This window comes from Sesamum indicum, linkage group LG1, assembly GCF_000512975.1.
Source record: "Sesamum indicum cultivar Zhongzhi No. 13 linkage group LG1, S_indicum_v1.0, whole genome shotgun sequence".
NCBI classification, from domain to species: Eukaryota; Viridiplantae; Streptophyta; class Magnoliopsida; order Lamiales; family Pedaliaceae; genus Sesamum; species Sesamum indicum.
In genome coordinates, this window is record NC_026145.1 from 12,726,170 (window position 1) to 12,749,726 (window position 23,557).

At 34.8% G+C, this 23,557-nt stretch overlaps 4 protein-coding genes across 5 annotated transcripts; 2 read left to right on the plus strand and 2 right to left on the minus strand.

Annotated features, from left to right (window-relative positions):
- Positions 4-768, plus strand: LOC105166845 (protein HEADING DATE REPRESSOR 1-like; the record flags this gene model as incomplete). Its single annotated transcript, XM_011086340.2, has 2 exons — positions 4-252; positions 336-768. Coding segments are annotated over 2 exons (450 nt in total), but the record flags the coding sequence as incomplete, so codon positions are not given.
- Positions 986-5,044, minus strand: LOC105165312. Its single transcript, XM_011084288.2, has 6 exons — positions 4,797-5,044; positions 3,895-4,155; positions 3,640-3,813; positions 3,413-3,519; positions 2,597-2,922; positions 986-1,821 (listed from the first exon to the last, which is right to left on the minus strand). Exons 1-6 carry the CDS (start codon positions 4,914-4,916, stop codon positions 1,214-1,216), a joined length of 1,596 nt encoding a protein of 531 aa, XP_011082590.1. The 5' UTR covers positions 4,917-5,044; the 3' UTR covers positions 986-1,213.
- LOC105165322 (aspartyl protease family protein At5g10770) lies at positions 12,794-15,202 on the plus strand. Of its 2 annotated transcripts, none has more exons than XM_011084299.2 (3): positions 12,794-12,962; positions 13,071-13,164; positions 13,600-15,202. In XM_011084299.2, the coding sequence occupies exons 1-3, from the start codon at positions 12,900-12,902 to the stop codon at positions 14,853-14,855; spliced, it is 1,413 nt and encodes a 470-aa protein (XP_011082601.1). In that variant the 5' UTR covers positions 12,794-12,899; the 3' UTR covers positions 14,856-15,202. The 2 variants fall into 2 exon arrangements, with proteins under 2 accessions (XP_011082601.1, XP_020549691.1); XM_020694032.1 differs by having other exon boundaries at positions 12,796-12,865; positions 12,974-13,164.
- On the minus strand, positions 15,941-21,199 carry LOC105165332 (probable folate-biopterin transporter 3). The gene is made up of 5 exons (XM_011084311.2): positions 20,494-21,199; positions 17,822-18,081; positions 17,430-17,525; positions 17,182-17,352; positions 15,941-17,011 (listed from the first exon to the last, which is right to left on the minus strand). Exons 1-5 carry the CDS (start codon positions 20,849-20,851, stop codon positions 16,400-16,402), a joined length of 1,497 nt encoding a protein of 498 aa, XP_011082613.1. The 5' UTR covers positions 20,852-21,199; the 3' UTR covers positions 15,941-16,399.

Genomic DNA, 23,557 nt, shown 5'->3' on the forward strand with positions numbered 1-23,557 from the left:
ACGGAAGAAAAGCAGCACGAACCAAACAGCCTCTCCGTCCTTTCCGAAAAACGTAAGGCTTTGTTCGAACCATTGGATCCGGTGGGTAACACAAATGGGAAACGTCCTTCGGCAGAATCATTGCTTCCACCTCCAGACTTTGAGTCTGCAAGTTATCCAAAAGGTTGGCTGATTGGGAAGAAACGGAAGCTCGTAAATGTGGATGTTGTTGAGAGCATGCGCAGAATCGCAGTACAAGAAATGAACCGAAAGGTGATCTTCTTGAATTAGGCCTCTCTTGCTTGTCTTGTCTACCGTGATTGAACACAAAATGTCCGTCTTAATCATATATGCAGGACAGAGAAATTGATGGGCTGAACGAGCAGTTGGAAGAGGACGCGCGGTGCCTAGAGCACCTGCAGCTGCAGCTGTTGGACGAACGTAGCAAGCGTGCTGATATTGAGAGACAGAACGCGATGCTGCAGAACCAAATAGCAATGCTTATGGATGTGTTGCAAGCGAACGAAGCAGTCGAAGAAGGAACAGAGGGGAACTAGACTTATTTTGTTACTTCTATTTCTATATGCCTTATTCTTTTGTATATTTTCTGGTGTTGTAGGAAGTATATGTATTGAAGAGGTTATTTGGCATAATTGTGTTAGCCAAATAACAAACAAGAAATAGGAAAATGCTGTTTATATTGCTGGCCCCTGGGAACCTTGTGCAATGTTTGACAGCTTATAAATTGCAATATATGATCATGTCTCCCTGGTGCACTACATTTCAATAGACATGTAGCTATTCTAAGCCTCCTCATGTTCGTTTCTTCGGTCATTAAGTTATACAGAATAATCTTACGAGTATTTGTAGGAAAACAAATAATTCCACAAGATAAGAAACCTTACGAGTATTAACCAAGGAATCACCTGCCCAACAATCATATCTATAGTACAAACTGAATACGCGGCGATGTGCATACAATGATACAACACAGAACAATCATATCTACAGTATAGACCAAATACACGGCAACATGCACACAACAAGACATACATTTATTTGTACAGAGATTATGATAACACAACACCCAACATGGACTCGGTGCCAACTTAAAAGACAAACGTTACAGGATTCATCATCAATCTGAATTTCCGAATCCACGGATTGAACAAAGTTCCAAGAGAACTACTACATTTATGTACAAGTTTACTGGGCATAAACTGGTTGGAAGGTACTATCTAGCTTGGTTCTCAAGATCTTCTGAAATGTTGAACAAGAACTGCGGTAGAGAAGCTATCCTAGGGAGGTTAAGCAGCAAATCTCCGACAGAGTCCTTCCTGGACATGGAAGATACCTGGTTTGGGCCAGATATGCCTTCAGAGTCATCGTTGTGGATGTTCTCTTCGACCTTCTCCGCAGAAGTCGACGCACCAAGATTGTTTGACTCCTCTCCTCTCTTTTGCACCAATGCCAAATCAGGAGAGTGGTCACTTTTAAACTGTATGTTTGAACCTGGAGCAGTGTCTTTCTGCAGGAGGCAGCAAAGAGAATTGACTCTTGACATGAGCGACTTCTCATCTGAGTCAGGCAAGTGTTGAATGTCGCTAAACAAACAACGATTGATATCATCCAAGATTTGCAGGCTTTCCCATTCCTCACTGGAGAGAGTCGGAGTGTCAGATGTTCCCTGTTCTGATATCCGGTGTTCAAGATGGCTCACTAAATCGCTCATCGACATAGATGAACGGAGCCCAGGCACCCTTATCTGATCCCACTTGCTGAGCTCCTTAAGTTGCTCAATTTCACCGTTTTTTATATCTTCAACTGTCAGTGTGTCCATGGCTGAATGTAAAAATACAGGATCAGATGTGAAAAGAACTCAAATTCTGAGAGCAGGATATGTGTAGATGATAGTGAATATCATAAAACAAGAGCTTAAGAAGTTTCAATAGTTCTTCTATGAGCCAGTAGAGTAGTCTTTTCATGCACTAAAACAGAGCAGGTGCCGAGAATAATAGAATGATTCAGATAGGAGGATAGGCGCTCAAACACGGGATGACTTACATATCAAAATGATCAAATTGTTCTACATGTACTAATGATTCTGTCTCAACTTCTTAATAATAGAAGGATCATAATAGCATGATACTTTGTTTGACCATTAAAAGGAGTGCCAAGTGATTAGTAGATATCACTTGGCCCCTTTTGAAACAGTTCGTGAAAAGAGTCTGGCAAACCACTGAGATCATCTTCGAACTATAACTTCCAGAAATGTCTTTCCATACTTTCCAATTGCCAACGATCAATGCTTTCTATAAAATTCCTCAACATACCTTACAGGCCAATTTTTTGTTTTATCTTAAAGGGAAAAGGATATTATTCTTCACATAAAGAGATTCTTAATCAATCTTTTCTGCAGCACCCATTCAAAATAACAGTGTAAGAAAAGACAAACAGATACAAAGACAAGACCAGGCAAAAGATAGACCATCTTGTAACAAATCCAAAAAGAAGGCATGCTGGACAATGCATAGTTTAAGCATTGATGAAGGTAGTTTCCGTGGGCAAAACAATGATTAGAGTTCAACATGCTCTCAAATTGCCATGATAAGTATACCTGAGCATGGAGACGGTGTTTCACGAGTATAAGAATCTGAATGTCTGCCAAGAGCATCAAGATCATTCTTTGAGGAAGAAGATTGAGGGCCTGATGGTGAAGCAGTATCTTGTAAGCTGAAAAAGGAAGGACTTCCCTCCCTATTTGAATCAATTTCACTATTGTTTCCATTTTTATCATCAAACACAGAGATTTTAGGTTCAAAATAGGGAGAATCTAATGTTATCTCGCCTTGCTGACTGAGAAAGTTCAAACGGGGATCACATTGTGTGAGTTTTTCAAAATGTTTTCCCAGCAAGCCTTGTGGGCATTCCAGATAGTGTCGCCTGCAACCAAAAATAACCAGGTCAGATACCAATCAGGGCTTCATATCATCAAATAACCGAATAAATCTCCAAAAAGAAATTCAGACTTTATAATGAACACAGGTATCCAGAACATGCACGTTCATGTGAAGATAGACAAAGGTTATGCGACCTAAACAACCTACCTATGCGACAGACAAAGACGACCACATACATGAATATTACTTAAATTTCCAAGTTTTTTACATTGGCCCAATATAAGTATCAGGACTCTCAAGTAACAGCCCAAGTATGACTCCACATTTCGAGCTGCACCTGGAAAAAACTTTCATGCCCCCAAACAAAAAGGATCCTGGACTCACAGACAATCCTCCCCATCAACTCAAACAAGGACAAAAACAACAAATAAAAACACGAAACATTATAGAGAGGAATTCATTGCATCTGCCACAGTTTTCTAAAAGCGAATTCCTAATCGTACTTCTACTTAAACTTTAAATACCTATATTACCTTTGTATACTAGCTTGTCCACCAGTAAAATCCGATGTTGCCTGCCAAAGAGTGTGCTTCCTAGGTTGTGGATTAGTCTCCCTAAAGAAAAGAGGTTGCCGTGTCAACTGCAAAAAGCACAAGAAAGTGGGGTTGTTATGACAATCAATAGTGATTGCAGATGCTTAATAAATGTACCGCCGCTGAAACAAAGCAGAACTCAAACGAAATAAGAGACTGTTCATTACCACAACATCTAAAGTTCCAGGACCATCATCAGGGTAATTTGCCTTCAAAGCCATGATATCCGACCACTGAATTTCAATTTTATTCTTAAGACCCCCATCAAGAACCTCCCACACCAGCTTATGCTTTGCAAAATAACATTTGGCCACCAAGTCTCCTTCATATCTTGATTTATACTGCAAGTACAGCAATAGTTTTGGTGAGTTTAACATCAAATGACTACGAAACCTTTTCCAAACAGATAAAGCAATATGTACCTCCCAGGTCCCAATTTTAAGAATTGAACCAGGAAAATTGGATGCCTTCAACTTATCGCCAGAAGCAGCACCAGCTTTTGGTTCTTTTTTACCATGACCATGACTTCCAACTTTTGCTGTAGCCGATTCGGAAAGCTTCATTTGAATTAACTCCAGAAGAGATGGGCTTTTCCTGAGACGCAAGCCCAATGGACTTGGCTCATTAAGCGGGTTGTATTGTGAAGCCGGCACCGTAAAACCACCCAATCCGAAATTCTGCTGCTGCAATGAAGAAAATATACATATAAGCGTTACAAAATCCTATCGGAACGGCGTGAATTGAAATATTATTTATTTTACTGAATTAAACTTACAATGATTACAAAAGTAAATCATCAGTGAATACAAAACAAGCTACGGAAGCCATCAATTTCAACAAAACAAGCTACGGAAGCATGAATAACCCACTGTATTCATTTAGAATCAATAGGAAAGGAAACAAAACAAATCATTTCTGTTGCCTTAAAAAATACTCGGCATACAACTCAAAAATAGCTGGTTTAATCATCAAATCAACAAGGGAAACATACTCCCGAGTTAACCACATGGTTAAACACTTTAATCAAGGCCAAATAGAACTGCATAAAAAATATCTAGGAAACCGAATACAAACTCCCAACAATCAAAATAACATCAAAAATAAGAGTCAAAATCTTCATTTTGCCAATAAATTAGTACATTCCCGCACTCCTTAACCTAATTAAATAAAAAACAATCTCTCCGTGCTAATATATTCCGGCTACTCATTTTTGTCCCTCAAGTCCTCCAAAACAGTAGTAATCCAAAAAAATAAATAAAGTAGGGCAGCTGCAGACACATCCACATAGAGAAGAACTAGAAAGAGGAGAAGGAAAGAAAAATACTCTGGGGCGCTTGTGGAGTGGGGCGTGCTCCTCCTCCAAAGAATCCTCGACCTCCATCTTCACCGCTGCCATCTTCTCGGCCTGAGATTCCGAATCGCCACTCTTCATCAAATGCACCATTGAGAACTGCAAATTACAACTTCAACAGCCTTGGATCAAAGCCTTAGGGCTCGTAAATGGAGAGTCTACGCTGCCTCTGTTCAATTCAAGAGCTGTTTTTATTAAATATATGTATATATATATATATATATATAAAGAGGAAAAAGAGCTAAATAACAATAATAATAATGGTGAAGGGAAAGAAAGGAGTTGAACTGGAATGACATTTTTTATTCGGGGACGGTGACTCACACGTGTCGACTTTCAGTGCATTGGTTGTTTGGTGCCCCTCGCACGTGCTCCCCCCACGCTCTTCGTTTGGAATCTCCAACTTGGACTTGGGGGTAGTGCACTATTGGGATAAATTAAATTTTATTTTATTTTATTAATAAAATAAATAAATTTTGCATATGTTTGTGATTATTCATTAATTCCAATCAAATAATAAATTGTTCTTTTTGAAATAAATAAATATAGAAAACTGCATTTTTAAGTAATTTATATTTTTTTCAATAAATATAAATTTTATTAAGTAAATGAGGTACATAAGTACAGTACTATAAGCATTAATTGGGTGGATTTTTCGACAGGCCAAGGAATCCGTCATAAATAATAAAGTGCGCATGTACTAACAACATAAGAAAGTTGAATACTAAAAATCCTCTATTGCACATTTTCAAGTAATTTATATTTTGTCGATAATTATAATTATTTTTAGGAGTGGTCTCTCATTAAATAAATAATGATATAAATTTTTATATATACTGCCATTGCAATTTGGGATGCGATTAATGCATCATTGAATGAGTTATTGTGTGCTTTTAGTGTAATTTTATGAATATGTGTTACATCTTATATGTTTGTTTCTAAAGATACATCTCATTAAAGAGAAGAAGTTTGATTTATAACTTGTTCAAACTTTTTTATTTATAATTGATGGAGAACGCATGCTAATGACGTCAACCTTTCATACAAGGGACTATATGTGATATATTGAAGTCCGACTAAGTGAGGTATTATTCGTTTCAATCGGGCCCTCGCAGATTATATATAAAGAGGCGCATTGCTGATAAAATGAAAATTTTAAAATTTATAAACCATTATAACTTGTGTAGATGTAGGCCAGCATCAAATAAAATTTATAAAATTGCTGTCTGTTTTTTGTCTTATATAAATTAGAATAAAAATAATGAGTTGCTAACGATGTTGATATTGTATTATTGTAAGTGAGTTACAATGTCCGACAATTATTTTGTAGAAATATACCTATATATATATATATTATTCGATTTTCACTGGAATTGGGGAGGGTGATTTGGTAATCTGGAGGGCACATGTGTGGTGGGTTGAGTGCATCGTCAGTCACGTGATGGTAGTGGATAAGTGTGGGCCCCCAGTTTTTCTTGAAGCTTCCGCTTGCTGTCATCAGCGGAACGGCCGGGATTGGCCGGATCAACACGTGGAGGGATCTGGCAGTGTCGTTTCGACACGCAGGAAATAAAATGGGATTCGGTGGTAAATCTAATATTATGGAGTTTGGAATTTAATTTAAAAATTGAAAATTATGAAGTGGATAATGATTGGAGATTTGTCGTGTAGTGGGAATTGTAAGAGAGGCGTTTGTGGGGTGGGGTGTTAGATTTAGATTGTTCCGGCGGCTGTCTATTTTAGACCAATGATTTCTGATTTTACGTGACTTTGGAATCTGTAACCTCTTTCTCTGTCTCCACCACTAACTGATTTCGTAGTCGTATGAGTCTATGTATCATCATTTTGAACTCCCAAAAAGCCATCGAACGCCCTAATTTCAGGTTCTAGATCAAGTTGGCTTGGGGCCGCCCCGACTCCAATGGGAAACACGTTGATCCTATACTTGATTGGGTATTTTGGTCTTTTTACATAAAAAAAAGGGATATTTTAATCTTATAGTGTTGAATCAAATATATCACCATCAAATTCAAAAAATGTGTATAGTAGCACAATAATAATTCAAAATTGCGTGTCCAACATACAAAATTGATTAAATAAATATTAATATAATTAATTAATCAAAAGATATAATTATCCCATACAAGAAATAAATTTAATTAATAATATTTTGATCGTCTTTTGTTAATTACGATATTGTAGGATTTTGAGCCCTCACAAATAGCATAGATTTAATGTCACGGTAATCTAGCTAGTAGTAGAGTTGCTAATTCGATATTTGAATAAGCACAGTTCAAATATCAGGAACAAGATCGAATTTCAATGAGGACATATAGCTTGTCATTTTATATGAGTGTATTATTGGTTGACGATGACTGAATTATAATATACAGAGTTTATTGAATATTAGACTCAATTTCTAATGTATTAATGAGGTTACAACAACAAAGTCCGCAATTTCTATATGTGTTTTACCAAAGGAAATTATCATAACGATTAGATTCTTTTTTTATTTTGAGACAGCTATAATGAATTTACTTTGATCTAACTTTTACTAATTAAAATAAAAAAAATTAGCAATAATAACATAGGTCTAATTAATGTTAACTTCAGTATGGCACGTTTCAACTTTTTAGATACTTTTGCATTAGGTGCCATTTAGAGATAACAATGCATCAAATTTGGAGCAGGTTCGCCAAAATACTGATAATTGACTTGTCCAGACTTTTTGGACTTGGGATACGATCCACTTGAAAATAAAATATGTTAAATATATTTATTTTATCTCTTTGTGATTCTAAAAATATTCGCCAACCAAAAAAAAAAAGAAACAACGAATAATTTGAACAATAAATTTTAGATATATGGAATATAAATAAATTACGAGCTTACAATGTCAAGATAAGTGAGGAATAACATAAATAATAACAACAACGACATACCACAAATAAATCTATACATAATCAGCTATTGAAGCATACTCGACATTTGTATGCAATTTGGATAAATGTACAATTGATTTTCTTTATCCAAAAACATCACTTATTTTTGTAGGTAAATTAGTTAGTAAAGTAACTTAAATGTATCTCTGTTCAATATATGTTTGTGTTTTTATATTTATTAATTACTTAAATTCTAAATTTAGATTATTATGATTTATTTCATATTTATAGAATTTGAATTTTAAATAAATTATGATTTATTTATTTAGAAATACAATTAATCCTATCCCTGAGCACCTGTGAAATAGCTACGGTAAGGTGTCCTTATGATGGACTCTAATTTGGCCCATTTACGAGGCCCAAAAAATTCATGGGCTTAGCCAATCAAACATTACTCATGGCCCAATACAAATGCCAATGTTTACAAACATTTAACATACCCCTAGCTTTTGGTACCTACGATCAACATCTCGATGACTATGACAAAAATTTAATGTATCACCGCTTATTGATTTTCAAGTGCCTTTGGAATGTGTTGCTATAGTCAACGATTCAATAAAACTATAACAAAAGTGAAATATGTGGTCACTGTCAATAACTCGACGAAAATTTTAAGAAAAATATAATATATTTTCACTTGTTGATTGTTGAGATTGCACAAACACAAACGAATGCCTTGGCTAATGATCTGCATAATAGAGAAGCCAAAGTTGAAGATGATGATGAGAAAGATGATGGCACTTTTAGCTTTGACGCAGGATAGTAGAAGTTGTGTTTTCATCTGACGATTTCTCTTGTTTACATTGTATGCTTTGCTGATTCATTTATTCGATTTTCTATTGAGCTACGTGGTAAAGTCTGACGGTTATCTGTTACTTTAGTTGAGCTTTGATTAACCGTGTACTTAATCTGGGGTTCGAGCCCCAAGCCTGTACAACTGAAACATTTTGGAATTCATCAATGAAGAACGCAGCTTTCAACCCCAACTCCATTCTCTATTTTTTCCTTTTCTTCAGCCTCTGTTTCATTATAAAATTCAACATTGATTCCCAAATTGCCCTTAGAATACATGGTTACAACCAATAACTCGACAAACTTATGACAAAAGTTATAAATATCCCCACTTGTCGATTCTCAAAGTGCCCTTTGAATACGTGCCCACAATCAACGACTCGATAAAGTTATGATTTAGTTGATTCCCAAATTGTCTTTTCAATTTGTAGCCACATTGACAACTTGACAAAGTTATAAAAAAAATACAATGTATCTCCAATTATTGATTCCTAAATTACTCTTGAAATATATGATCATAACCAGCAACAGTCAAAGTTATAACAAAAATTGTAACACCGATTGTTGATTCCCAAAAGTGTCGTTGGAATTGTGGCCACATGCCCACAATCAACAACTCAAATATGGCTATGGGCAAAATTGTATACACCCCCTCCGTTGATTCTCAAAATACTCTTAAAAATATGGTTACAGTCAACCACTCAACATAAACTATGTGCAGAAATGCATATATCCCTATCCATTGACCCAAAGAATCAGGGGAATAAGTGAACAATCAACAACTCAAAAGTAACTAATAGTCAAAAGTATAACAAAAAAGCCAACTTGTAGGCTAAAAAACGTAACACAATCAACACTTGCCAACAAAAAAAATCAAGTTATAAATACCCTCTCATTTTAAATTTTAACAAATTTTTTTGACAAGAACAAACACATTAAAAAAACATATTTTAAATCGAATACAATTTTTCATATCAAATTGACCTAAACATTAATCAAAAAAATTGCAATGATAATACATTTTTGGACAAAATAACTTCAACCCAACATGATAAAATTCATACTTTATTTTAAAAAAGAAAAAAAAAACACAAAGATACTTAGACAAAATTGTGAATAAGCATAATGCCCAAAAAACAAAGGCAATCACAAGTCACAAAGCAATGGTCCCTCAGCCAGCAAACTGATAAGGACTCAAGAAATTGGTTGCCAACAATTAGTAAATTTGGGCCCACTTTTTTTTTTTTTGCCCTTCTTATTATTATTATTACACATATACATTAAATATTTTTTATCTATATCTATATTAATAATAAAAAATATTCTTCATTCATATAACAATTTGTAATATCTCAATACCAAATTTTAATATTGATAAAAATATAATCATTTATTTAATGACTCATGTCATTTTTTAACCGATACTAATATTTATTCTTTATTTTCACTTATGTTTATCACTTACTCCACTTTTAATCGATAAGTGATTTATATTTTAAAGTCTGGGCCATTTAACTGTATATTAGGTGTCATGATGATGAGATAAATAAAAATTATATTTATATATTTGGTATTGGACAAGGACAACAATTGAGAGTGAATGTCTGTATAATCATAATGTCTGATGAAGAAATGGGCCCAACTGAAGTGGAATGTTTATGTTTATCCTTCTTATCAAATTGTTGCTTTTTTGATTAATGATTAGGAGGCCCAATATTATTAACTAATTCTTTTTTATCTCGATTATTACTTTTTCTTTATATAAATGCAAAAATATACATATCTCTCATTATTAAACTTAATAAAATAATAATATATGATGTTAACAATTACTTATTTTAAATTTCTAATAATAAAAGAAAATACAATTCCATCAACTATTCTAAATATATTTTCATTTTCATAAAAATATTTATGTAGACATAAAAACACGTTAATCCACTCAAAAAATTGAAAATTGAAAATGAAACCAAACAGTGAAATTTTAATATATATATATATATATATATTAAAATTCTGAAAATATGCATTAAATGGTAGGTTTTATGCATTCCAACTTATTCAATAGTGCAAAAATTAGTGAAATCTGATCATAAATAATTGCAAAATTGACCTTCCAAGACTCAGTTATGACTCTATCAAATAATATATTATTTTAATCTATTTTCCACCAAAGTTGACAAATAATAATAGTTATTATTAATGTGGTACAAAGTGAAAAACACTGAAATGATAATATTATTGTTCGAAATTTAATTCAACAGATTTAATCAATATCTCGATACAAGTTTTTGTTTTCCCTTATCAAATGAAGGCTCTTTGTGCTATTTATGACAGCTAGTGTAAAAGTACTATTTTATCCTCCACCTACCTTCAATACAAGATTATGATTCATTAAACAAGGATAACCGAGTAATTTGCTCATTCAAGTCTGATATCTTTTAATCTCCTCAATTTGAAAAGACTATAGTTGCCCCTTCAATTGCTTTCTTCCTCCGTCAATTGACTTTTTTTTTTTTTTTTTATAAACACCTGTCACAATTTATCAATACATCGATTTTAATAAATAAAAAACTCAATAATAATTTGTAATGAATAAAAGCTAGCTTTATACCCGTGAACTGCAATTATTCACATATATTCCAATTTTAGACAAAATGAACCCATACCCCAACTTATTTATAGCTGCTCAAATCATTCTCATGCTTAAATTAATCTCCCAAAAGCTAAAAGCAGATCAAGCTTATTTGGCTCATGACTAATCCATATATATATATATATATATAAGTAGTATTATGTATCCATATTTGGCCTGCAATTATATATTATAATTATTACAATAATTATTGATAATACCCACACTTGGGACCCTTTACTGTAACATTCTTGGACCACAGTAGAAGAATGTCAATAAAGCTTAAAGTGCAACTCCAAGACAAAGAAAGTGTGTTATAGAAGCTTAATCAAGTACTATGTGTATCATGTATGTATGTATGTATATATATACACACAATATTGATAAGGACAAGCATAAAAGCAACCACACGATATGAACTTATGAAAGCACATAGCTCGTCATTTTATTTAAATATACTTAAATTAGCAGTAAATTTTGTAATTGGGTGTGACGGGTTGGACACACTGGATTTTGGGGTTGTAATGGTTGGCGGGGTATTAGACGTGTGGGACAGGTTTTTGACGTACTGATGAGATGTTTATAATCGTTTAAAATAAGTGTCTATCAATTTATTGTTGATAATAAGATGAAAATAGTTGTATTGATTTATAACTTTTACTTTTGAACTGCTTAAATTATACTAATTTAAACTAAAAGCTATAAACAACTCCCTACTAATTTTTGTAATTGGTTATAATGATTGCAAATATTAAGTTATTTTGCTAAATTTCCAACTCTGACTTTTTTTTCTTTATCTTTTACTTTTTTTTTCAAACACTCCAAACTTTTATTACGAATTTCTTACAACTTTTTTACAATTCATTTTTATTGTGAAAGCAAAAGTATTGCAAACACCTTTAAGTGTGAGCACCTACTTGAGGTGGAATGGATTAGATTTTCATATTTCAAGTCTTACAAGGAGAAGGCATGGCCTAGCTCATTATCTGACAGCATCCGACTTATAATATTTGATCCATCAAAATTTAGATGTTGGTACACTAGTGGGATTGTAGTGACCAAGTCGATCAATAGTCTAATAAGGACTTACGAAATAATAAACATCTCATGATGGTTAAAGTTTCTCAATTGGGACAGTCATGACCAGGTTAACAACGTTTTATTTCCCTCAAGAAAAAGCATGAAAGCAACCAAGAAAACTGCTGAAAGCCTCTTTTTCCTGTTGGTTAGTGAGTTTGTGACAGTTGAATCCGTGAAGGGGTGGAGTCCTTATCCATGGAAACCAACAAAAATATTTTTCTAAGTAGCAAAACTAAGAAGAAATTCTAACTCAAATGAGATTTTGATTGAACCTGAATTAATTATATGATAAATGTAATATACTTGCCGCATATTGATTTACAATTTAGAGAAAGTGATCAATAATGTATTATATTTTTGCTCTATGATTGATTTTGTTCGGCAAATCTGATTTGAAAAAAAAAAAATTCCCAAAAACTAATTTTGTTTTCCAAGTATCAGCACGTGAAGTCCCAATAATTTCTCATGCAAGAGTGGGGCCTTCAGCCAACCCCTCCATTTGTTCTCATGCCAAGCTCCAACTCCTAAGAATCTCCCCCTTCCTTCACCACCCCCTCTAAATTCTTCTCTCCCATCCCTCTTTCGCTCTGCAAATTAATCTCTTCTCTTCCAAACTTTGTAAGTTGAATGGCGCTTTGGCCATCAATGGCTGTTCTGCTTATTCTTGTTGTACTTTGTTGCATGGATGAGGTGAGTAGCAAATTTATCTCTTCTCTTCCAAACTTTGTAAGTTGAATGGCGCTTTGGCCATCAATGGCTGTTCTGCTTATTCTTGTTGTACTTTGTTGCATGGATGAGGTGAGTAGTCTTGGTGAAAAGGGAGTCCTTTCATTGAGAAAACTGCAATCGAAACAAACGGGAGAAGGTCGAAGTTGCTTCTCTCAGAAATCAAGTGAGTTATAAGCAAGAAACTGACTGTCTCTTGGTTTAGGAGTAGTGTACATTTGCTTTTACCAAGCTTCATTATTACATGCTTTATTCAAGACAAGATAACATAAGTTCTGTTCTTTCGAGTTTTTAGAGGTGGTTGAAGTGGATATTAACTGTTGAGGATAAGGTGTCTCACCCCTTTTTGTTGCTTTTTCTGCAACAGTGATGTTTGTTTACTCTTTGAGATTTCTTGCAAGTTGAATCTCAGAAAAGTAGAACATGTTGCAGCTTTCTCAAAGCTGCTTATAGCTTAGTTTGAAGCAAGAAAATAAATTTCAAAATATACAGACAACATAAACTGATGCTGATGCTGATGCTTGATTTTCTCATAGTATGAATACTGCATGTGAATGATGAGCATTAACTCCATCTGATTAGAGTTTCTTTGCATTATCAGGGACACAAAATGGTGCAACTATATTAGAAATGAAGCAGCGGGACTACTGCTCTGGGCCGATAAGGGACTGGGAACGAAAACTCCAGAAACTTCTGATTGCTGATGATGTTCGAGTAAGGTCTATACAGTCCCAAATCAAAAATGTAGTTTCTACCCAAATAGAAACTCAGATTCCCATCAGTTCAGGTGTCAGGCTACAGACATTAAACTACATTGTCACGGTAGCATTAGGTGGGCGGAACCTGACCGTGATTGTTGACACTGGGAGTGACCTGACATGGGTTCAATGCCAGCCCTGCAAACTCTGCTATTCTCAACCAGATCCCCTCTTCAACCCCTTAATATCCTCCTCTTACCAGTCAGTTCAGTGCAATTCACAAGCATGTCATACTCTGCAATTTGCTACAGGGAACTCAGGATCATGCGGAAAAAATGCACCTATATGCAACTATGTTGTTACCTATGGTGACGGATCGTATTCTCATGGGGAGCTCGGTACAGATCATCTAGTTCTTGGAACTACTCCAGTTGAGAATTTTGTGTTCGGATGTGGCCGAAACAATAAGGGCCTGTTTGGTGCAGCTTCAGGCCTAATGGGACTAGGCAGGAGTGATCTCTCACTGATTTCTCAAACCTCCAATGTTTTTGGGGGAGTTTTCTCATACTGCTTGCCTGATTCTGATGCTACAGCTTCTGGTTCACTAATACTAGGGAATGATACCTCGGCTTACAAGAACACCACACCAATATCTTACACTAGATTGGTCCCAAATCCTCAGCTTTCCAGCTTCTATGTTCTGAACCTAACAGGGACTAGTGTTGGTGGGGTGGCTTTAAGCTCTCCAAATTTTGGGAAAGGCGGGATTCTTATTGACTCAGGGACCGTTATCACAAGGCTACCTCCATCTATCTACATGGCCATCAAGGCTGAGTTCTTGAAACAGTTCTCCGGATATCCACCAGCACCAAGTTTTTCAATCTTGGACACATGCTTCAACCTTTCAGCATATGCAGAAGTGAATATCCCTACACTTAAGCTGTGGTTCGAGGGAGACGGTCAGATGAGTGTGGACGTCTCTGGGATGTTCTATATTGTGAAGAGGGATGCTTCTCAGGTGTGTTTAGCTCTTGCAAGCCTTGCATATGAAGATGAGATTGGTATTATTGGGAATTATCAGCAGAGGAACACAAGAGTTATATATGATACTCAACAGATGAAAGTGGGATTTGCCAGGGAGATGTGCAGTTTCAGTTAAGACAGATCAAAGGAGTGAAAGATTATGACTGTGATGATGCAAGAAAGCTTCAACTGGCAAAGCCAAATGACTCAGTTGGGAACTAGAGGTAGAAAGATTTGTTTATCTTAGGTTATAGAACATATGAACGTCAACTTGTGTTATACTCTTCTATCTAGTGTTCAAATGTAATACTCCTGTATAAGGTTTATTCTAAGAGAGAGCGAGAGAGAGGCTCCTATGTTTATCTCCTGTACAAAATTTTATTCTTGTCTGCAAAGAAGAATGAAGTCTTAGGAGCACAGCCAAAGTATACTTTTCAACCACTTTAATGGCAATAATCAATTTGAGCAAGAATAATTGGGATTCTCACTCTTGTATAAAATTATCTTTTATTTAACAAGAAATCACAAAAAAAAAAAGAATCATCTCCTATTTGTTTTTTATTTTTACTTTTTCTTGTCTCTTCATCAACCTTATGGAAACAGACAAGGTGCATCAGTTGCAAACAAGACAAATGACAAGGAAATTTTTGTTTTGCAACTATCAGCACAGAGATGATACAATGTTGTCTTGGAAACATCAGCTTTTTGCAGCAAAAAATGCTTGAAAAGAAGGGAATCTCCGAAGCATTTGCAAATTCTTTTCAGTTTTCACCTATAAAGAATTTAAGAGAGCCCACCTTCAGAATCCTCGATCTGACAATAAATTCAAACCAAATTTGAACACAAACAGTATCTTACTCAACTCGACTCTTTGTAACAACATAGAACTCATCTAAGTTCTAACATTGAAAAACAAGAGTTTGAGTATCATTCGAACAGTTTCGTTTCATGGCCACATGTATGATTTGAAATCTTATGCTAGATTTTATTCTCTCTGAGGCCAAAATCGTAATCGGATTCTCATACTTGCAAGTCATCTATCTCATTTTCGGTCCACATAAACCTTACAGAAATGGACAAGGTAGTAATAAACTAATCATAGCACAACATCAATATCAAACAAACAAAATGACAAAAGAATTTGATTTTGCATGTTCAGCACAAACACTGTTCCATTTTCTTGGAAAAATCCAGAATAGACAGCAATTTTTTCAGAAAGAGGGAATCTCTGAGGCATTTGTAAGTTCTTATGTCTGTCAAATATAGTCCTCTGGAATATCCCCATCTTTGAGCTTCAGATTTTCCACTAATTAGTAGCATATTATACGAATTTAATAATAAATAAAAGCAGAGGCTCAGCTGCAGATCAGATTGATTCCACGTTGCATGTAGAAAATTCACTGATGACCTCATGGATCCATAGGAGAAGAACATAGTTTCTTATAAGACTTTCCTTATAAACTATGTCAATGAAATTAGGCAGATGACATTCGAAACCTGGAAAAATGGGCAGTTCCAATCTTGATCAATCTTTTGTTCTCAATGTCATATGAGCTGGAACTGCTACTGTGCCGTTCCTTTCAGCAACAACAGGTGAAACGAAAGATAACCAATTGAAATTTCAAGAAAATCGAGCAACATGCCTCGATTCATACTGGATTTTCCAGGTCTTCTCCCATTTCATGAGTCTAATGAAGTATGATCGATCCTGTTGACAAGGGGGGCCATTTCCATATTAATAGGATCTGTTGTGTTGTTATCCTTCTTTGTTCTCAACATCTCAGTTGGAAGGATCAACACATTGGGATCACTACTAGGAATCAGGAACAGAATCCCGATTGGAAGAACTCGGAAAAGACTCCTTATTGATATGGCCAACCAAAGGTTATCAAAAGTTGTCCTTGTTACATTTAAAGTGTGGAGCAACAAGCCTCCGGCCCAAGATGCAGTGAAGGAACCCACGTGATCAATCGACATAAGCAATGCGAAGAATGTGCCTTCTATACCAGAAGGACAAAGCTTTGAACTGAGTACAAGAAGAGGCAACCATTTGAGGCGCCCAATCATGTGAGAGACGGCTGCATCAAACACGACAAGTGCGTAATCTGGCACCCCAAATAACAAGTTTATACGCAAAACCAGTATCAGATCCAGCATTCCTGACGCACCATACAGCAACTGTGCCCAGAAAAGCACACGTCGGAAAGGGTGACTTCTAAAAGCATTTTGATAGAGGAGAACGCCTAAAAGAGAGCCAACTGCACCAAGAGCTGATATTGATCCCACTGCCTCCTACAAAATGAAATATTATGGTAACTATATGCATAAGTTGAGAACTTGGGATGTATGATGGTTTAAATTACATAATTCTGGATCTTTCTGAGGAAGATTTAGTAAGTAGTTTCGTTTGAAAATTTTGTAGACTACAAAAATTCAGATAGAAAACTAAAGAAAGAGGGTACCTTTGAGAAAGAGGGGCCATTTTTTGCATCTGTGTACCAATAAAACATTCCCTCGTGTATGTGCAGGCTCACTGATAATGATAGGTACATGTACAAACATGGTCTCCAAACAACGGGGCATTTGAGAGCCATCCACATAGCCTTACCAGCATCCAGAAATTTCTGACTGACCTATGTAGAAATGCATTTTCTAAGTTAGCCCCACAGCTGCAGAGGACCTAAATGATCTTTAGCAGATAGTTGCTTACTCGCTTATATGAACAGTTCCGGATCAAGGGCTCTTGAATTGTCATTCCAACCAAAATCACCAGTCCAGATGGAATGCTAAGGACTCCAAACACACCCTGCAAGGCAAGAACCACCAATAAATTTTTAGCAAGAGGGTGCCCTTACCTGGGTTGAGAGTGAGCTCACATTTCTCTTGGATATACTCAGATAATATCTAGCAAGCTTATTTATATGTAAAGCCAGACAATTTGACTCTTTACTTTAATCAAATTAATTTTCAAAAATATTAATCATAGTCTATATTATGCATCAGTCTATTAGCACGCTTCATATTGCAACCTAATAAAATGCAATGCAATATCAAATATCTAGTCAAAGTACAAATGGTTATAGAAAAACCATAGTAGCATACCTTTGATCCAATCAGATGAACAAGAAAGCCGCTAATTGTGTATCCAATTAATTGTCCAACAGAAGAGCACAATCCACACAAGCTCTGCATCTCTCCAGCGAGAGAAGGATGACCTATACTGTTCTCAGTCACACAGGCATCAATAGTCACATCAGCTACTGCAGCACCAGCACTTCCACATACCAGGAGTAACAAAGCAAATCCAAGGTATATGTTGTTTTCCAGTGATAGTGTAATCATGGAGACGGCACCAATTATGCCTGAAATCATAAGGAGCTCGCTCAAGACCAAGATTTTGCTATGATTTTAGAGTTGCTTCTCCTACAATCAATCAGTGCTCATAACCGCATTAGATTCCATAACATAGTCCCATAATAATTAAATATGCACGTCATAAGTACTCGTTGCTAGTGCCTCCAGTGATAATCAGTCTCATTATTCTTTTCGATAGCTTATACACTCCATGAGCTACTTAAAATTACTCAATTGACTATTTATTTCATCCTTCATTTAGGTTATAGCATGTCCACACACACGATGTCACCAGATTAAATTCCGCATAAGCAGCAAATGGAAAACAGAAAAAGAAAGAGCAATCTTGGCTGATTCTTGCAATACTTCCATATTTTCTATTTGCTCAAAAAGAAAAAAACTTACAAAGGATGTCTTACATATGCAAAAGTAAGGATCATTATGCGTCAGAAATATTGCGGGACGGGACAGAGAAAGTTTTAGTTTTCTTTTCACCAACCTCGCAATTAATTAACTGTGTTATGCTGCTAACAGGCAATAGCTAATTTAGTCGGTTCTTATCTGCTATTATATACTACTCACACGGTTGCCGTGTTACCCTAAGCAAGATGGACTTATACATGCTTATCCAACTCTCTGCTATACTTCATACAAGCAACAGCACTTTGCAATATCTCATTTGAAGAACCATGTGCCCTTGAGTTCTTGACTATAAAGATAAATTACGGATATCCATAGCACGACACAGCAGCCTGGTCGACATTGCTTAAAATATAATAAGATAATGTAAGTGTTACTAAGGTCCATGGAATTGCTTTTAACACATGAAATAAGCATGTAGGTGCATATAAGTGCACCTTGAGGATATTGAGGGTAGACCAACTTCTCAAAGTGACTAGAACTGCTTAGCACATGCCTGGTGCAAAGCTCATGGTGAAACAACTCACCACTGTAACTTGGGGGCTTCATGATTAGGAGCTATGGATGGTAAACTGCCTTTGTGACTTATCAAGTTTACAGTCCAATTTCATTTGTAGATTTCCTGCAATTGGCCTTCTTGTCTTTAGGGATCACTTCTTCTTTCATATTTCAAACACAAAAGTGCAGTAGACCCACGAAGCAGGTAATTGATGGTACTATACTGAGCAAATAAAGCCGATGGAAGTTTAATGTCAACACAGAAACTACTAGTGCTTAAACTAGAGAGCCCATGGAAAGGGGTGAAAAGCTCAAGAAAATCGCTAAAAAGAACTGAAACAGTAGTGACACCACAGTCATAGACCACAAAATGCCATCATAGAAAAGGAAGATTTTCAGAATTTCAATATTTCATTGCGCGTACTGTAGGGCTGTTCATGTTACATGAATATGAACGCATTTCATGTTTCATGAAAATATTCATTCAACAAGTTTATATCAAGAAATATGGAGAATCAGTTATGTCTTGCTCAATACACGCCCAAAGATAAAAGAAGTTCATTTGAATTTTAAATAGCTTTGTGGAAAAACATCTCTTGTACTTTATCCTTCATACATACTTTTTCTGAAGTTCTTCAGAAAATGAGTAACTCCATAGATGTAGTGATGGACTTGTTTCTATAGACAAAAGATGATTGGTACCACAATATGCATAATAAAATGCATGCATAATATTCATATCTAGATGAATCAAATTAACTGAGAAGCTTATAAAATGGTTTATACTTTTAGCTTGAAATATAAACCAGGAGAAACTAGGGAACTACTCATTTAGAACATTACAAGCATGCAACAACTTGAAAAATGTCTCTTTCCATCTTTATGTAACTACTGTTTTCTGCAGTTGATAGAGAAGTGCAGCTGGAACCCTTTGCAGATTAGAAAAGCAGTATGAAAAAGTATTTTATCTAGGCCCCCAAGCGAGGCTAGTTGTTTAACACCTGCAAACTGGAAAAATCTTTTTTTTTCCCACTAGCTTAAAATGTTCTCAAAATATTTTCTTCATCAAGTGCTCAATCTCCTGTCCGTACATTGATGCCTCTCTACTAACTAACTACAGATTTGGATCCTTCATATAACTTACAGATATACAATCTCTAATTTGCAAATAATTTTCAACAAATTGTGTCTATGATGTGCTCGTCTCCAGATCCAAAAGCCATGAACTATGTGTACAAAATGAACAACCATTCATATTCTACTTGATCTTATAGCATAACTTACGACATGGAGAAAAGAAACTGCAAGAAAAAGAAAATAATAAATCAATCATACAACAAATGACATTTAAAAAAAGGCACCACAAGAAGAGGGAAGCTAATAAAGAACTAATACAACTCCTAATTTGCTAAGAGAAAAAACAATCTCTTCCTTGAAAATGCTCCAATTAGTCACATAACAAGGAACGAAGACCGAAGATTCATAGGTGGTCATAATATTACCAGCAAGGATGAAGTACGGCCTCCTTCTCCGTCCAGCAATGGGAACTGTATCTGTAAGAAGACCCCACAAAGGCTTGACAATCCAAGGTATCATAATCATTCCATGGTAGACCTGAGCTTCAGAGGGCTGTAATTTCTGCTCATCTTTCATATAATACTGCGTGCTGATTTTGCTCAACCCCAAGCAGAGCCCCTGGTTGATTCCATACACAATCACTACTCCCAACACAAAGCTCCAGTGCAACTCATCACTCAGCTTTTTCACCCACTTAAATGGGCTAACAATCATCCCCAAAACTCCATTCTTGGGTAATTTCTCCTGCTTTCCTTGAAGTGAGAATTTCTCATCTTGATCCATTCTTGGGATCAAGCCCCTCAACAAGCTAGAACTAAGTACCTTTGCAGCTTTTCGTCAAAAATTAAGTGAGCACTAAACTGGAGAACGAATTAACGGGACCCTATTCAAGATTTTGCTGTCCTCGACGTCGGTTTTTCTGATTTTCCCGAAATTGTTCGTTAGAGGGCGGAAAAGAATTGAAATTGAGCAAATGGCACGCAAAGAGAGGACGCCAACGGTAACAGCAACAATAACAACTCACTCAACGTACTGTTACGTGTCATGCGGTGGCTTTTCTTGAGCTAAAATCGTTTACTGGGAAGAAACGCCTCCCCAGCAGACAACAATTAGAAGAGCGCATTTTAGTTCACACTGTAGAGAACAGACGACGCTTATTACCAAACACCAACCAGATCGAGTCGCCGTATCTTACTGAAAATTGGTCTTCATATTTGGGCTTTTTTGGAGAAATTGGGTCCAAAATGTGGGCTCTAGAAAGGCGAAGTTCCACATATTCTTTTGGGCTTGTTAATGAATCGGATCCTTACTTTAGTCAAATTGGGTGCAATCAGTTTTTATATTTATATTTGGTGTATATAAAATTATCCCACATTGTTGCCACCATAAAAAGTAAATAATAAAAACTTAGAACTTGTTTGATTCAGGTGAAAAATGAATATATATATATAAATAATATTTGATTAGTGAATAATAAAAAAAAAAGTAAATTGAGCGTATACAAAATTTCTAATTTTGTTATTATTTAAAGTTGAGCGAAAAAATGAAAGTATAAAACTAAAAAAACAAAAAAAAACTACTTTATAGGGATGATGTTTATTCGATACTTGGAACTATTTCCTAAGAGATATGTTTGCTCAAAAGGGTCCTTCCAGGTTAATTGTGAATATAGGTTAAGTAGTTACATGTTGCTTCCAATAGCCGAATCTTGCTATCGATACAGGTACTCTTTTTTAAAATGACGTGATCCATGACATGCAGACAAATGATTTGGCAGCTTTGTTTAGGAGTGTGCATAAAGCGGTTTAATCGGTCGAATCGGATCTAACCGAAAATCAATTTTATGGTGATCGATCGATTAATCGAACCCAATCGAAAACCGATTCTTTAAATATTATATTAAATAAAATATTTATTATATATATTATGTTTATATATTAATATTAATATATATTATTATTAATATACACTTGTGACTTGTACTATAAAATTAGAATTTAATTTTGGTATTTGTATTTTTGGATAAAATTGAAAAACTATCACAATTATTTATATATATATATTATTTTTTAAAAAAATAGTTTGATTTTTTAAACTGAAAAAAACCAAAATTGTTTGATTTTTAACCAAATCGAACTGAACCATTTTGGTTTTTAAAAATCTCGAATCAAATTTTTGATTAACCAAAAATTCGGTTCGATTCGATTCGATTAATCGAAATGCAAAGGCCTAGCCTTGTTATATGGTACTAGGCCTGCTAATACGGGCCATGTTTTCACATTGCTTCATTAGCAAGGTGGCTAGATTGGGCTGACAAGCCTAAAACACTTATTATTTGAATTCGTACCAATTTTAAATATGACACTTATATTCTAATTAGATAATTTCAAAAATTATTTGTAATTATTTATTTACAAAAGTTACACTACGAGATGTCTTAAGCTGATTTTATTTTGTTTATTTCTTTTTTTAAATATAATTTATTAATTTATATATTTTATTTTTATTTATAATATATTTAAAAATATTTATTTCTTTTTTTAAATATAATTTATTAATTTATATATTTTATTTTTATTTATAATATATTTAAAAATATAATAATTATTTATTATATGTATATAAAGACGACGTACTACAACGATTAGCATGTATTGGGTACACGTTGTAACTCCACATTCAATTTTGTTACTGTAATATAATATCGTAAAAATTGCAAAAAAGACCTCCTATTAACTATTTATTTCATCCTTCATTTAGGTTATAGCATGTCCACATACACGGTGTTAGGCGTGTATGTGGTTGGAAGCTGGTAATTTATAACGTAACCTATTCAAACATAAATTGGCAAAGGACAATTCTTAATTATACCTTCATTTTGGGTTAATTTCACTTTGCACCCCCAACTAATTGCAATTAACTTTATACCCCCAAACTATGAAAAGATACAATTTGCACCATCGATTAAGTGCGCGTTTGGCTATGCTTATTAACAAGATTTTACAAGTTCATACATAACTTAATTATAAGGTGCAAGATCCTCTTTTTTTTTCAAAAAAAAAAAAAGAAAATCTCTGAAGAAAAAAAAAAGAAAGAAGTTGTCGAACTTTGTAATATCTTATAAACTTTAGTATATTCTGTAAGATGATTTTAAGAACTTATAGGGTGAGCCAAACACACTCTAAGAATATAATATATTTATGAAGTTTAAGGACTAGACTCGAAAATAATAAATCAATACCGCCTAAATCTTTTTTATCATTGAGTTAATAAAGAAATTTGAAAATGCAGTTAGATAATTATAGTGGTTGGAATCCCTACCTAACAAAATGGAACGTGCAAATCAAAATTTTATGTATATAATTAATGTGCTTGGAACTTAGGATATATAGTCTAATTTGAAGGTCTCGTATAATAAAATCTTGAACCCTAGCTAGTACAATATTATAGGTAGAGTCCAATTCCTAAAATTTGCTACCTACGACATTA

Coding starts and splice junctions, on each gene's coding strand:
- LOC105165332 (XM_011084311.2), bottom strand. CDS start 20,851: ATGGATCAAGATGAGAAATTCTCACTTCAAGGAAAGCAGGAGAAATTA. Junction 17,526..17,821: donor TTCATCTGATTGGATCAAAG/GTATGCTACTAT, acceptor CTTGCCTTGCAG/GGTGTGTTTGGAGTCCTTAG. Junction 17,012..17,181: donor ATGGCCCCTCTTTCTCAAAG/GTACCCTCTTTC, acceptor TTCATTTTGTAG/GAGGCAGTGGGATCAATATC.
- LOC105165312 (XM_011084288.2), bottom strand. CDS start 4,916: ATGGTGCATTTGATGAAGAGTGGCGATTCGGAATCTCAGGCCGAGAAG. Junction 4,156..4,796: donor CACTCCACAAGCGCCCCAGA/GTATTTTTCTTT, acceptor TCTTCATTGCAG/CAGCAGAATTTCGGATTGGG. Junction 1,822..2,596: donor AACACCGTCTCCATGCTCAG/GTATACTTATCA, acceptor TTTTACATTCAG/CCATGGACACACTGACAGTT.
- LOC105165322 (XM_011084299.2), top strand. CDS start 12,900: ATGGCGCTTTGGCCATCAATGGCTGTTCTGCTTATTCTTGTTGTACTT. Junction 12,963..13,070: donor TACTTTGTTGCATGGATGAG/GTGAGTAGCAAA, acceptor TGCATGGATGAG/GTGAGTAGTCTTGGTGAAAA. Junction 13,165..13,599: donor TTGCTTCTCTCAGAAATCAA/GTGAGTTATAAG, acceptor TTGCATTATCAG/GGACACAAAATGGTGCAACT.